The 16,059-nt window shown below is 47.7% G+C and overlaps 1 protein-coding gene across 1 annotated transcript in view; it reads right to left on the bottom strand.

Annotated features, from left to right (window-relative positions):
• Positions 1–4,063: 4,063 nt before the first annotated feature.
• Positions 4,064–16,059, bottom strand: part of LOC146185761 (uncharacterized) — a 57,755-nt gene continuing 45,759 nt past the window's right edge. Inside the window, exons 2-3 of the mRNA XM_084606682.1 lie at positions 13,963–14,213; positions 4,064–5,223 (exon numbers count right to left, since the gene is read on the bottom strand). Of these exons, the coding sequence (XP_084462808.1) occupies positions 4,617–5,223; positions 13,963–14,078 (723 nt within the window). The 5' untranslated portion in view covers positions 14,079–14,213 and the 3' untranslated portion in view covers positions 4,064–4,616. The remainder of the gene's footprint in view (positions 5,224–13,962; positions 14,214–16,059) is intronic.

The following is a 16,059-nucleotide window of genomic DNA, read 5'->3' as shown; positions in this document are numbered from 1 at the left end:
AAAACACCGATTATTTTGCGTCTCTGTTGTCTATCTTTACTTTTATAATATTGCCCTTACGTTAGAAGGCAAACGCACTCGCGGCGCCACTAAGCAAGAAGTGTGTCGTGGTGAACGAAATTTTTATCTGCTGTAGCAAACAACGGTGGACAAGTACAATAACAGGAGGCGGAGCCTGTAGAAGCCCTTGGCCGCCCTGGCAATCAGGTCATGTGACCATAGAGCTTTCCCTGTCAGAGCAGGAGGCTGCACCTGTCAGCAAACAACACTGGAAAATTGAGTATTTCCAATGTGAATTCAGGTAATCGTAACGTTGGTGAATCGATTACAATACGCTCACCGTGCCGTCGAGTGAAGCCGCGAATGAAAACACGAGTTGCCAAAATTGATCTCGCACGAAGTTGATGCCCAGCGGTGACCGGTGAGAACACGCATGGCTTTCTTTTGCTTGGAAGCCACATGAAGAGCTTTGCTCGGACCAAGAGCATTTGATTCACAGGAAAGGAGGAAACTTACAATTGGTGAAGGTGGATGGAGCCTGCACTTTGCACGTGCTGTCGACAGGAGGAAACTTACAATTGGCGAAGGTGGATGGAGCCTGCACTTTGCACGTGCTGTCGACAGGAGGAAACTTACAATTGGCGAAGGTGGATGGAGCCTGCACTTTACACGTGCTGTCGACAGGAGGAAACTTACAATTGGCGAAGGTGGATGGAGCCTGCACTTTGCACGTGCTGTCGACAGGAGGAAACTTACAATTGACGAAGGTGGATGGAGCCTGCACTTTACATGTGCTGTCGACAGGAGGAAACTTACAATTGGCGAAGGTGGATGGAGCCTGCACTTTACACGTGCTGTCGACAGGAGGAAACTTACAATTGGCGAAGGTGGATGGAGCCTGCACTTTGCACGTGCTTTCGACACGAGAAAACTTACAATTGGCGAAGGTGGATGGAGTCTGCACTTTGCACGTGCTGTCGACAGGAGGAAACTTACAATTGGCGAAGGTGGATGGAGCCTGCACTTTGCACGTGCTGTCGACAGGAGGAAACTTACAATTGGCGAAGGTGGATGGAGCCTGCACTTTACACGTGCTGTCGACAGGAGGAAACTTACAATTGGCGAAGGTGGATGGAGCCTGCACTTTGCACGTGCTGTCGACAGGAGGAAACTTACAATTGGCGAAGGTGGATGGAGCCTGCACTTTGCACGTGCTGTCGACAGGAGGAAACTTACAATTGGCGAAGGTGGATGGAGCCTGCACTTTACACTTGCTGTCGACAGGAGGAAACTTACAAGTGGCGAAGGTGGATGGAGCCTGCACTTTACACGTGCTGTCGACAGGAGGAAACTTACAATTGGCGAAGGTGGATAGAGCCTGCACTTTGCACGTGCTGTCGACCACAGTACTGCGCAGACATGGCAGTTCTGTGGACACGCTATAGCACCTTCGCGATGACGAAGCGTGCAGCTGGGCGATGCAGAGCTCGCTCGCAGTAACTGATTATTGCTGTGCGCTCTACTGATTAGAATGGACCAACATTTAGGTTGATTGGCGTAGTGTACAAATGCCTGCATGCTGGTTTTTGAAGACAGCAAAGTCAAGGTTCGGTACCAATTTCTCGCACTTGCGCAGCTTGTCAGAGCAGTGCGAAATCTTGGGACACAGATGTTTCGGCCAAAACTTCAGCGCATTTGGTAACTGCCACAAGGAAATTTGGCTGTCGTGACCACGAGTTGAATCTATAATCTCTCTTATCAGAAACACAGATGGGAAGAGATCACAGTCCTTTGCAAACCGTTCGCGCGCCGTTACTAGAATAAATTTTTTGCATATTGCGCTTGTTCTCCATGCCGCAGTACAACTTCTGCAACAGAAAGGGCGTATGACGTAGTACTGTGTGAAAGGTACGGTGGCGCTCGTTTTCGTCACCATTAAGAGTTCATTTCTTTTTCTTTTCAGAAATCTTCACAGGAATTCTTGGCACATTACTCAACGGTGATCTCCTGGGAGGACTTCTGCCATTCTTCGGCGGCCGTAGATAGGACTGTAAGAATACGTATAAGCAAAAAAAAAAAGAAGATAAAAACGGGGATGCAGATTGCGTCATATCGTTTTATCGTACGATAGCTTTTTTTTTTAATTATTTTATCTCACATACCACTGGTTCTGCCACGATGGCAATTAACCAATTTTACGACTGTCGCAGCCTGAAAATTAGGAGTAGCGCTCTTTTATGGCCCGCACTCAAGGTTAGCTATAGTTGCATTTACAACTCATGATGATTAGTTAGCTGTTCGCATCTAAAGGGCCTCTGAAATGGTGCTTGCACTGATATCCTAGGGGAAGAAATCAATGAAGGTGATCTTTGTGTGTATTAAATTTAAATGTTTTGCGTGGAGTCAATAATTTACATACGATTTTTAAAAATTGCTCCTGGCAACCACTCCCTACCGATTAGGGCACGTTCCCCCCGCGCAAACCGCACAAATGACGTTATTGGATGCCCCCAAGAGACGCGGGCGGAACGGGACGTGGTGAGGCGCCGTCGCGGCGTGTTTTCTTCATTTTGTTTTTCTTCCGCGTCGGCGCGCGTTGAATTGAGACGGGAGAAGACAATTGCCGATATGTGTTGGTGACGCTATAGCTTAAATATTGTTGCTTGGCGAAGTCGACTGGTGGGATACCTATTACTCGGGTACGTTTTCTAGTTTTTGTAAGTAGCTTTTCATGGGTCCTTTGTTCAATTCTTGCAAGATTTAGACCACTGTTTCTATTAGTCATTGCACGACAATTATCCGAGAAGTTGCGCAGCAAGAAAGTAGTGGTGGCGGTGATTTTAGAGAACAGTGAAAAGTAAGCCGCACGATAACTATGACAATAATCCCCCCCCCCCCCTTCCCCTGTCTAATGGCCGAATAAGAATTTCGCCTTCTTCTATTGTCATTTAAGGCCAGTATAGCCTACTAAATTTTCTTAAGTAACTTAGATACAGGATCCTGCTTAATTCGTGTACCCTCAGACAGCCCAACTCCTACTGCGCTGTCCAGCAGCACATTCCGCCTTCTCACGCTGCGCACCAGTGTTTGACGCTCATAACGAAATAATGGACACACTAAGATGAAATTTTACACATCACGCACAACGCCCTTCGTTGCCACAGGAGACTGGACACGTGGGATTTTGTGCAGCCGTAACAATTCCAATAGGCACAGCCGCGGAGAAAGCGATGTAGATCGGTGATTTTCTCTATTACCGAGGAAAGTTTCACAAGGAGGTGCAGAGATGGCCGACTCGTGGTGGTGCGTCAAAAGCTGCTTTGCGGAGTATCGTAGACATAGCAGCCTCAGATATCTCGGAATTATGTCAAGTTGCCGGCAGTGCTCAATATACGACCAGCAATGACTCAATGTAATGCCCAATAAGCTCGCAAATGGTAACACAAGAGGACGCCGAAAGTGGCGCGCATGTCGAATTTGCTGTTGTATATGGTTCCATAAGTACACCTTTAGCCATCTAAGGTGAAGTGAGCCTATTGTTCACGAAAGTGCTAAAATAAAATTGGATTTTATTGGATTTATTTACAATGAAAAACCGAAAAACAGGAGGCGTGAACTAAACTCTCTTCCTTGGTAAATTCATGTCGAATAAAACATTCAGACACATGTACAGTGATCTAGGAAATCGTGGTAAGTGCAACAACAGCGCATCAGATATGAATTTAAATGCGAAGTATTGTGGCAAATGCATAAACTGTAACGATCGTAAAAGTTGTAATATTGCAGTATTGGCGTAATCTGCAAGCAGACATCTACTTATGGTACATTTTTCACCAAGTTTGTGATACATTTGTGAAACAAGAACGCAGAGACCGCCGATATTAACAAATAATTTGACGAGAATAACTGCTTGCCTCACTTGATAGCAGAGTGTGCCTGCGGTGTGTTCATTTTAGAGCGAAATAAATAATGAGGTAAAATGACATGGTGCACAACATAACTCTAAACGCATTCAGTATGCATGCCTCGTCAAAATCATGGGGGGGGGGGGGGGGGGGGGCAGGTTTTTTTACATCACATGGCATGACGAACGCTATACGCTGAACGGTTTTGCATTTCGAGCACACGTTCTTATTTATGGGGCATGCGATGGGGCCCGTTACGTCAGCGCAAAATGTGAAGAATGGTAACTCCCCGGGCCACTTAAATTATCTCTTATGTCACCCATACCCTTTTTTCAAAAAGGGACGTTGTTCATCACAAGAGTTCGAGGACTTCCCGAAAACAACAGTGCATTGCATGCCGACAGGGAAACAAGATTGTCTCCGGTCCAACGTTTCCAATGAACGTTCCTTGTAAGTTCAATTTAAATGTCCCGTTTTACACTTGCCGAAGAAATTAAGTCTGTATCCAGACCAAAACCAGCGATATCGTTCAGTGTTTAAATGAACTGCAGGAGAGAACTCGCAATAAATCGTTGGTCTGATAATCATGGCCTCTGCAACCATAGGATATCGCACCGAGCTTTCATTCTGGCTTCGCTACTCATTTCTCTCACGTGTATTCGGCGCACTTTCAGCTATTAAAAAAATTCCCACTACAAGTCCTCGTATCCATCAAGGCACCACTGCCAAAATGCGCACAGGCGACGTGCCGGCTCCTCGAATCTTCATAGGGAATACAAAGACCGTCGATCCGACGGACGGCAGCTCCTGAAGGTGGGCGACGTTCACCAGTCCGTAGATGTTGGCTGCGAGCAGGACGTGCTGCGCCCCCAGGTCTTTTGAGAGTCCGTAGTCGAGGGACGGGGCGTCGATTCCGACTCCGTACACTTTCCTCTTGGACACCAGCCACGTCGCCGTGTCCGGGTGGATGCCTGGGTGGTGCGGCCTAGAGTCGAGCGAAGCTAGGGTGTTGTTGGCTGCCGGGTGGCCGTGGTACTTGTACCAGGACGGCCAGTAGCGGGACCAGCCAGTTCGTACGAAGAGAACGCAACCCTGGGGCAGCCGGCCGTGGATGTCTTCCCAGCGCATGATGTCGGCGATGCGCAGTCGGTAATCTCGGCTACGCAGCACATGGATGGCAATGTCGACGACCGCTCCTGGCACCACCAGCCGGTTGAGAGGCAGGTCGGTCACGGACCAGCGGCCCTTGAGCAGGTGCCGTGGTGCAATCACGTGCGTGCCGCCGCGCGTCGAAGAGCAGAAGTTTTCCTCTTGGTACCTGAAGCGAAGGAAAGTAGAGGAAGATGTCAGAACGGCTTTGGCTCCAAAACACTTTAGTTCCGAAAGAGTGCGCACGGAAGACTCAGTTACAAAGGGCTAATGGAGTTTCTACTATTGCCCTTGCCTGGCATATAGTCAATCGACAAATACAGGACAAGGAAAATAAAATGTACGTAGTGGAGGAACGTAAACAAAGTGTCGTTTGTCGTTCTTACTCAATGCAGCCATTTTATCAGTGCAAAATGGCTTCTGCGGTTGCACTTAACACGCGTGATGCATGCACCCCAGTCTTGTGACGACGATATGTATCCCTACACGCGCATAGTGGTAATGCAAGTAACTAACATTGTTTATAATATTAAGCAGCTTCCTTGCTCTGGTATGTTGATATGAGTAATGCCATAATAATATTTTTAACATATTAATTTTTGGAACCAAGTAAATTAAAAAATGAAGATACATAAGGGATTGCTTTTACACTTCTTAGATCTATGACCACGAGCAATTAGTTTCAGCTGATAAATTTACACCGCTAAAACTCTAAGAGGAGACAACATGGAAGATGCATGCTTCTTTTGCTGTTTCCGCTTTTTTACTGTTAATTTCGAGGGCGCCAGTCTGAGGTACTGCATAACCGAACGTCACAATTACTGGGAAAAATACTTGCAAGGGTATGCCGACATCCTTCTTCCATTTTCTACATGACATCGCCACGTGTGACCTCAAAGATAACAAGGCTACAGGACAAAGTGTTATTACCCTCATACTTTTCTCTCTGTACAAAGCCGTTTTCTTCCTTGAGATAACCTCGTAAGCGACAAATTTCCCTGCCTCCAATCTGTATGTATACAAACTCCACTAATTCGGTGCACTCGGAGGTGAAAGCTGAGCGAATGACGAGGCATGCCTGCCAGTAAAGAAAGAAAAGCTCGTATAAAGTTCCATTTCCTAGGGTTGTGTTACACCCTTCAGTGTTTTTAGCTAAGAAGCCCCCCCCACCCCCCCCCCCCCCCCCCCTCTCCCCTCTCCCCTCGCCTTTTTTCCCCTCAATTTATCGCTGACAATATGCGCAAGAACGAACCTTGTTAAAGCCCCACTACGCAGGTGACGGGCAATATGTTTAGAGCGGGTTTTCTCTCTCTTCCTGAATTCGCCGACCGCATGCGCAGCCTTGACAGTACTGCGCTTAATTAGTTGCACGAATTATACCCGCCACCGCTCCGTGCGCCTCGCGGTGACCCTGGGTGCATGAATGGAACCGCTAGCAGGTCACTGTAATTCTCACCACGGCATTAGTCACCGGCATCTGGAGCTCGCGTAACACGCCCCAGGACACGTGACCTGGGCACTCCGTAATCACTTGGGACAATTATTTCGCCCAAGGACTGACAGGACCGATGGGAGTCAGTCTTGCGTATACGAGACTCAGTTTACGTTCACGCGCCCGCAGAGTTCTGGGGCCGAACTGCGCTCCAATCACATCACAAAAGCTGCCACAAACCTGTCACAAACCGATCGGCTAGCCGTGCTCCTATTGGCCGATTCTGACCTGCGAACCAGCCGACCAATAGGGGTGGGGACTTGACTGACAGATTTGTAACAGTTGTTGTGAAGTGGTCGTTGCGTAATTCGGCCCCTGATAATGAAGCTAATGGTCACCATACCACCCAATTTGACCCTTGATACGGGGCAGGAGAATACGAAGACAGTGCACCGGCGTTCCTCCTCTATGCTTACTGAAGGCAATGCGTTGGATGCAAAAGACACAGAGCAGGATGGTAGCGTGTCGCTTCTAGCAAGTCAAAGCTTACCCGATGAGTTTCGATGGAAAGGAGCACCAAGAACTTTTATTTCAAAAGTGTTACCGCTCATACAACATCGATGTGGCATAGGCTGTGCGATATAATTTCTTGATCTACCTTTTTGCATCTTGATGCACGGTACCAAAAACCCGAAGATACAATGTGGCGCACTGTCATAGGAAGATCATGCCATATCTAGTGGATAATGCGGATCGTAAACTAAGGAAGAGAACAATTAAGAGAGAACATCTGTATTTCCCCTCTACGACTGCAATTGGTTATCGAACTGCAGAATCTAGCCAGGCCTGGCACAAGCGTCATCGGTTTTTGCACCGTTAACTTTGCCGGTCACGACTCACGAGTCACAACGTCAGCTGCTCTGGCGTACACACATTTCTAATTAGTGGGGCCGAACTCCACCGGGAAGGGCACGACTTCATGTGGAAGCTGACTGCATAACAATCTTTTTGCGTTTCGAAACAAGGACAGAGTGCCAGCTAAGCTACTACGCGGGCGCTTAGCGTCCGCAGCTTTTGCTGCCACACCTGTACCCGGTCCTCAGGAGCGCTGTTGCTCCCACTTGCGTTCACCACGCCTCTCTCAAGAGAGCTCTGCCCGCGGGCTCTTTTTTACTCCGACAGGGAGGTCGCGGTTAATTGCGCGGTTGGTGGAATGCGACTACCGGTGCCCCTAATGTTCTTCCTGGCGTGCAGATGAAGCCGTTTATTAGCTTTCGTTGAACAGCTGCCTGTTTATTGTAGAGTACTTCGCGGTACTCAAGCCAAAGAATGGAACGCTCGCTCTCATCGGCAGGGACAAGAAAAAATCAGAAATGGCAGTAACATAAAAAGCAAACCTGAATCAATAACATCGTAGCTGACATTTGGATTAATGAAAACCAGATGCGGGACACACAATGCTCAGTGAAGGAAACTGGTGTGCTAGAGTAACGAACTCGGTGCCATGATGTTTGCAAGCACTGCCGCTTATACTTGTAAAGAATATGCTGAGCTTTTAATGATCAAATGTGCTGCATAATCACATGTGGCGGGGAAATTCTGGATATGATTTTCATATAGGGATCTTGTCCGGCGCACGACGCGACTGATTGAACGGGAAAGGCCTTGACCTCTACCAGCATATCACCGCTGGTGATGACGACAGTAGGGCACAATGGTGCAGGTCTTTTCACACACACAAAAAAAAGGGCTATTCAGAGTGCTGATGGCTTTACACTTAAAATAGGAATCGCTATAGCCGCCGTGGCTTAGTGGCTTTGGCGCTCGGCTGCTTATCTCAAGGACGTTGGTTCGGAACCCCGCCGCGGTGGCCGCATTTCGAAGGAGGCGAAATGCAACAGCTTTCGTCCGGTGTGTGACGTTAGTGAGCGATGGCCCTAGGTTCTCTAAATTAATCCAAGCCCTTCATTACGACTTCCCCCATAGCCCATGCGGCACTTCTGGTCGTCAAGTTCCTCATAACTGCAGAAAAGAAGTGGCTTCCGCTAACCTCACACTCGTCATAAAAATATCAGCTACGTATAGGTGAACAAAAAAATTCAGCCGATACACTTAGGACTGCCTAAGTGTATGAATAAGAACGCTTGTTGGCGCAATGCGCCACCAGGTGACCAGTAGTGCTATGCACTCTGCACTCTTTCTTTTTCTGCGACAGCGCCTCCTCACTCTACCCGCCCCAGTTGCAAAGGCAAGCAGCGAAGCATGACGGGATTTTATTGCCTCTACCGGCGAACAATTCCTCTTCATTCTCTTAATGAGCCCAGTAATGATGAAAACGAACTCCGTATAAAAGGCGAACAAACGAGAACGAAAGCACTAATTTTCGGCAACTAAGCTGTGACAACCAGTACTGAAAGTAGTTAATGTTCAATTAGTTCGTCATTATTTACATAAAGTCAAAACTCGATTGAACGAAACCCGATGTAACGAAGATATCCCGATTTCTCCTAAGACGCTCATATGGTCCAATGCTTTGAGTAACTCGAAATAACGAAACTAATTTCGCTATCCGTCCCGATTTAACGAAACATTTTCTGAAGATTGAAGGCGAAAATGTCTACTTCTGGTCTATTTTGTACAAAACGCTCAAGGATGTATTGACTGCGAGCCAACGGTAACATCGTGCAGCAACTACGTCCCGCTTTTGCTAAACTGCGCGATGCGAAACTCGGGTTATACTGAGGTTAATTCACGAGATTTCGCCAGCGATAGGAAGCAAATAGGACAAATTATGGTCGGCCTTAACCTGCTGCGACAGTTTGCCGGAACACATGAGAAAAGAACACACACACAAAAAAAGCCGATAGATGTTGCTTACAAGCCGTAAGCAAGCAAACATCTGCGACGTCTTTGCTGTGAAAGAAATTTAGTCCCCTGGGGTCCTTGCCGAGGTAAAGTTTTCGTTGCTTCGTTTCATACGCGCTATCGGTGTCGGTGGTTGCGCGGGCCGGAATTTCATTGTAGCGATATAGCATAATGGTAAAGTTGGAATTGCATTTAACAATGACGTAACAGTACAGCTTCCCCGTGCCTTTGTTTATGTTGGCTGTTATGTGCTTTCAAAAGTTTCATTTTCAGCGCATTTACGCTTCGAAAATATGACGCCGCGGTACTTCCCTGATACCGCGACACTATATAACAATCGACTTTATCGGATTAAGTGAACGAGAAATGACTTCCTCGATTTAACGAAGTTCGCGATTTAACAAAATATTTCGCGGCTCCGCTCAACTTCGTGAAATCGAGTTTTAATTGTACATGGTAGCAAATACTAACCATAACTCTTATAACTGGTAATGAAAGTGGGATTAGGCAGTTCCAATGAGACCATCTTGAAATCTAAATCTTGAGGTGTCGTGACCCTGCTGGTCTAGAGCTCTGTGCCTTAACTGCCTAAAAAAAAAATGTTATCCGGCACGAAAAGTGCCATCCTCTACACACGCTAGTGCGAAGTTGATGTAGCTTTTCCTCTGTTTAATGCATGAGCTGCAAAGTTCAACAGGCTTCGATACTTCCAGGCAGGCAAAATCCAAAAGCGCACAGCGCAAGCGGGAACACGAGTGTGCTTTTACATGCTGTTACAATCTTCAAACATCGCACAAGCAGAAACGCCACTTGCTACGCGCTCCGCTCATGAAATATTAAATAATTTTGTTTAGCAGACTAAATTTGAAGGAAAACTTGTAGAGGTTAAAGTATCTTTGAACTAAGTTTCGCGAGCGTGAAACTTGGGTCGATCTTTGTTCTCTTTTGTGCTTGATAAGCTTCTCGCCAACGGGCTAGTGTGGCTTGTCTTAGCAGCCTGTTTGGATACGCAGCAATCTCTGTCTTTAGCGAGATGACGCATGTGTAGGCGTATTTATCTGCGTTTAATGAAGGAGCAGCCCGGGTGGAACTTGAGGAAGACGACGATGCTCAATGCACAGCGGTATTGTTTTGCAGCTGGAGCTTAAACCCCGCCGGGTTGGCGCAGTGGTTACGGCGCTTGACTACTGTTCCCAAAGATGCGGGATCGAATCCCGCCCTCGGCGGCCGCTTTTCGATGGAGGCGAAAAGCAAGGCGCCCGTGTGCTGTACGATGTCAGTGCACGTTAAAGAACCCCAGGTGGTCGGAATTTCCGGAGTACTCCACTACGGCGTCTCTCATAGCCTGAGTCGCTTTGGAACGTTAAACCCCACAAACCAACCAACCAGCTGGAGCTTAAGACGGCGACCTTTACTGCACAGCGATGAAGACGACAATGTTTGCTGCACTGCGCGAGATGAAACATCACGCGGCGCACAAGTAATCTGTGGAACGCATAGAGTAATAGGTGCAGGAATAACGCGAAACTTAAACCCAGTAGAGCTAAAGCTCTAAAACGAATTGAATGACGCCTGATTTCTCGTTGTACCCCCCCCCCCCCCCCCTACCCTCCGGGACCCCCTGCCACTTGCTAGGAGACTGAGCGTGCGCAAATATATGCAGGTTGATTCCCTGGACCCTAATCTCAGTAGCTCTGATAGGAATAAGTCACGCGCGTATAGTGGAGCGCCATTTTGTAGCGCAGACAACCTAAAACTGCGTGGGAGTCATTGCGAACCAGTATGCTTCTTTCATTGCGGTTACGTCATTTGGGGCTCATTTTTATTACAAGGCAAGGCAATGTGAGAGTCAAAAATAGGCATTAGAACGATGAGAAACAGCGAAACAATGCCCAAAAATGCATGTCTGTCCATTTTTACATTGAATTTAATAAGAGCGAAAGTAAATGTGTGGCAAAACCTGCTGCTGCTGTTGCTGCATGCTGGTGATAATGATCATGATTCGCGATTACAGTGATCTGTATAAATGCCTCCAGCTCGCCCGCCGCACACAAGTTACCAGAGATGAGGGCTGCAGTATAAAACCTACGCAATGTTCTCACGTTCAGTTTCGTGCCATTTTGGGCACTGAAAACAAAAGTAAAATAAAGAAAGCGAAAACGATCGTTTCTTTTCGCAAAGCGCATGTAATCGTTGCCTTGACCTCGTCCCAAGCTTTCCCTGGAGTTCTTCCTCCTCCGCCTCCTTGTCCTGAGATTCTCGTTCTTGCAGATCAGGGGCACGCTTCGGAGCGTCTCTTTCGAGCGCCTTTGTTTCTTCCGCGCACGATGCCGCCTCGACTCAGCCGTGCCTTGGAGGGAGCGGAGTGAGTCGAGAATTCAAAGAACGCGACGACTGCACCGTTCCAGTCGATGCCTCCAGGAAGACAGCGTTTAACTTTCTACGCGCGAACGAGCGGCTTGAAAGGAAAACAATTTTTATATATACACTGCGAACAAAAGGGAGACAGAGAAATAAAAGTAAGACGTCATGGCACAGCATGAGCTCCGGGTCAGTGGAGTGTGGTGGTCGAACGAAATTTCTAAGAACGCTGCGGATGATACCCAGGTGTATTATTATTCGAACGCGCCGTTGGAATGGAAGTGAGGGGGAATGTGGAACAGAACCATGACGACTCTTGGAGGGGCCCTCTTAATGCCACTCTAGTCTTCTGTGCGAAGGGCTACTTCTCTTTCCTTTACCCGCTGCGGAATACTTCTTGGCACCTTGCAGGTGCCGTGTCGGAAAAGAGCGCAGTTCGAACAACTAGCAGAGCACGTGACCTTTTAAAACCGACCGTCGCGATCTCTTTACGCGATAAAAGCGCGACGAACGCAAGAGCAAGACAAACCTGAAAACGTTTGAACCGCAAAGGAATGGTGTACGCCAACGAAAAAAAAATGTATATAGAGAGAGGCGCGTAGGAAGCCCATCCCACGATTCGACTTTTACCGCAAGAAGAGAAGACGAGGCGTGGAACCAGAGTAGGAAGCCCCGCTTCGTACTGAAATAGCCGATCTTTGAGGAAAGAGAAAGCATCCGCGGATTCATCTTCCGAGAGTAAAGTGTGCCGAGCTTCCTGCAGCGCCGCGAGCAGGAGCCGACCTTTGGGTCGCCGAAAAGAAAACAAGAACTTTGAGTAAATAAAAAGCGTAGCAGTAAGAAGAAAAGCTCTCGCCTTTCTGCTTGCGTTGCCATATCTCCCGGAATAAAGGAGAGCTTTTTCCTCGGAACAGCGAAATATGCTGCTCGCTGCATTTCTCATGACAGTTTGTTCACAAGGAAACCGCGTACTCCGGTGATGGACGTGATGCGTGAATTCAGCGCGTGTAAAGCCGAAGTTGCAACTCCTCTCTTCCTAAATGTGTAAATAGCTGCAGTAGCGTTTCGTGAGTTTGTGCCGCTCCTCGAACAGACGTCTCCCACAGTGTGCAACAGCTGGCAAAAAAAAAAAAAAAAAAAAAAAAACTGTTGCCATTTGTTCACAGATACCAGAACAATTGAGAAATTTAATGAAACGGAAACTTAGAGAGCACTGCACCGGCTCACCGAAGCATACCGAAAATTTCAGGAAAAGCATATCGTAATGTCGCATCATAGCAATCATTATATACGCCAACTCCGCCTCCGAAAACTGGTAGGTTTCTGCAATTCAGTGTCATAAACGCGCCCCATTTAGTTTTCTGAGAGTATTGATAACTCTGTGTTAGTCTAGCGAAGGAGAAAGATTAAAATCACGATTTTTAGTACGCACCGGAAGATTACCTGATTCCGATCAATGTGTTCGTACTTGATTTTTCCAGTGTTGCCTAGCAATTAAATGTAATGCCCAAGAAAGCTGTACTTGTGCAACTTCTTTAAGCACTAGTCGAATCTAGTGAAAAGTGTTATTAAGGCTTTCCACGTGTTCAGCAGAATTAGATGTAAGCACGATGGAACAAGAATTCCGGAACGGATGGAAACCGATTATCTAAAAAAGTGAACTGCAGCCTGTAGGGTAGCGTAGGTCCCATCAGTAATGGGCCCCGCACAGGCAACCATCAATAATTCAAATTAAGACCGGGCAAAAATTTGTGTCATAAAATGTTTTTTTCTAACTGACGTTGAAAAACTCATATCGTCACTTCGAATAAACCGGATGTTGTGGCCAATGCTATAGTATACACTGTAGAAGGCAGATGTCAACTCGATGCCGAAAACTTTTTCGTGCTAATCATCTTCTCTCATGCAACTTCTGTACCCTTCAAGCGCAACTTTCCAGAGATTTATTGCTCCTGTGTCTGCTGCAGCAGGAGCAGGAAAACGACACGTCATAACCAACTAGAGTCACCTTTCGGCCACCTGTGAGGAGCATTCACCGCGTAACTAACTTGTAATTGCGAAAAAAAGAAAAGGAAAACAAACGCAGGCATAGAGTGCGGGGACATGCTACGCGATAAGTTCGTAATGATGGCCTATTACACGGAATCTGACTTGTCAAATGGTTCTTGCTGTCGCAAGCCGCGGCAATATATACTGCTGGCGGCCGTACGCAAACTAAAAGGATTTGCCCCGATTTTCTATCCACTTTACCGGACTCCGTGCTTGGTTTTGCGGTAGCTGACGGCCAGCGAGAAGTTTGCCGACGGAGACGGGTAGACAGTATTCTTGTCGAAGACGTAGGACATGTCGACCAGCTTGGGTCCCATGGAGCGCTGGCAGGCCGCCTGTCGCACGGCGAGGGCACACGCCACCAGCAGCAGGAAAGGCAACGTCGACGACACGCCCCAGCCGCTCGTCCGAAACCGCCGGTGCCGTGGGAACACACCGGCTAACCGCCGACTCTGCAGGCAGGTACATGAAGGCAAAAGAACAATGAGAGAGCGAGAAAGAATACAAGCTCCGGCGTTACGCATTGTCTAGTGTGTCAAGCCGAAAGTGATACCCTCGCGGTGCAAAGTCGCGGGGTACACGAACCACGGCGTGGCGCTGAGCCTAGCTTGCGCGCGGCGCACCAATCATGTGCGCAATCGGTTCTGATGGCTCCTGAGTGGGCGTGCAACGCAAGTGTTTTCAGAGTGATTTCCTTGGTATGAGTGATTTGTTTCAAGCAGGAGCTAACCATTCTTCTGCCCCTCTTTCATTGGTCATTCCCGTTTTTAGCACCATGAACTGACCACTACTTTATCTTTAGTACCTTGAGTGCCATCAGTAATGATTTTATAATACTGCTTCTTGGCTCAACTCATAAACTCGTGGTTGTCATGCACCGCCAAGCTGGCCCATCAACAAAAGGAGCAGTTCTCCATATCCGCATGGAAATAATCAGACAAGGACCAAGAACGATGGATCACTGATCTTTGTCCTTGCCACACACACACACACACACACACACACACACACACACACACACACACACACACACACACACACACACACACACACACACGCACACGCACACGCACACGCACACGCACACGCACGCACACGCACACGCACACGCACGCACACACACACACACACACACACACACACACACACACACACACACACACACACACACACACACACACACACACACACACACACACACACACACACACACACACACACACACACACAACACTGTACATGAGAATCAAGTAGAAAAGGGGGAAAAAAGGAATGGACTCTGCGCGTCCAATGCAGTGGCCGCTAGCTAACGGCCCCTGCATTTTTTTTTTTATTTTATTGAACTCTAGAGTTCAATAGACTCGGGTCGCCAGAAAAACAAAAAATTGCGTCTCGCACAAAGCGAGCGATGATGACTCGAGTGGCCTCTTTACACGTACAGAGCCTGTCTGATCCATTTGACGCGTGTTTATTAAGGTCCTGATTCGAAGTTTGCTCCCTGGCCGACTCATAGCACGTGACGCACATGCCATACTAGTGCGATTTGTTATTCGTTCGCACGACTCATATGCAAATACCATCGCGCTCCACGAAGCAGTGTGCATACATCGACTTGTGTCCGATCGCTAGGAAGGTGAGGCTTGTAAACCTGTTCGTATATGCCATTGTCCAATGCAGATAAGATGGTCTGTCCGCTCATGCATGCACACTGTCAATTCTGTCACACGTGATCGGCGGACCCGTGTATCACAGCGCATGAGCAAGCAAAAATATCCGCCGTCATTGCTGCTTTGGATAAAATGACGTTCTGATTGTCTCTTCCGTGCATTACTGTCGAAGCAGCCAATTCTAGTACAGAGTTGAGGCTGATTTCGTGTTCTGCAAGGAAACAGGAATTCCAGGCAATGCAGGTCTTGATAAAAAAACGTGTGCCCCCAGGCAAGCACCGGAGCGTAAACTGGCATACAGTATAGTTTGATGCGAGGACTTGAGCGTTTCTCTCTGCAGTTCTCTCTGGTGATCCTATAGATTGAAGCTCTAACAGTGCAGCAGACGCAAACGGCAAGCCTGGAGTTATCCTGTGGGCTTTCCTGGACACTGTAGATTTTACAGCCGATATGTCTTTTTTTAATGACAGTAAGTAAGTAGAGGGTATGCACGTACCACGCAACTGCCGTTCAGAAGCCGACGAAAGGCGCGGAAGACAGATTAGACAAAATGTGAACAGCGAGAAAGAGAGATGGAGATAGTAAGTGAGCGTGAGTGGCGACGAGACAGTGCGACCTTCACGGAAGCCTA

The sequence above is a fragment of the Amblyomma maculatum genome, chromosome 6, assembly GCF_055883805.1.
Source record: "Amblyomma maculatum isolate TAMU_Amacu chromosome 6, ASM5588380v1, whole genome shotgun sequence".
In the NCBI taxonomy this organism is placed as follows: domain Eukaryota; kingdom Metazoa; phylum Arthropoda; class Arachnida; order Ixodida; family Ixodidae; genus Amblyomma; species Amblyomma maculatum.
Note: the sequence above shows the minus strand (reverse complement) of the source record. Positions and strands in the feature narration are given on the sequence as shown.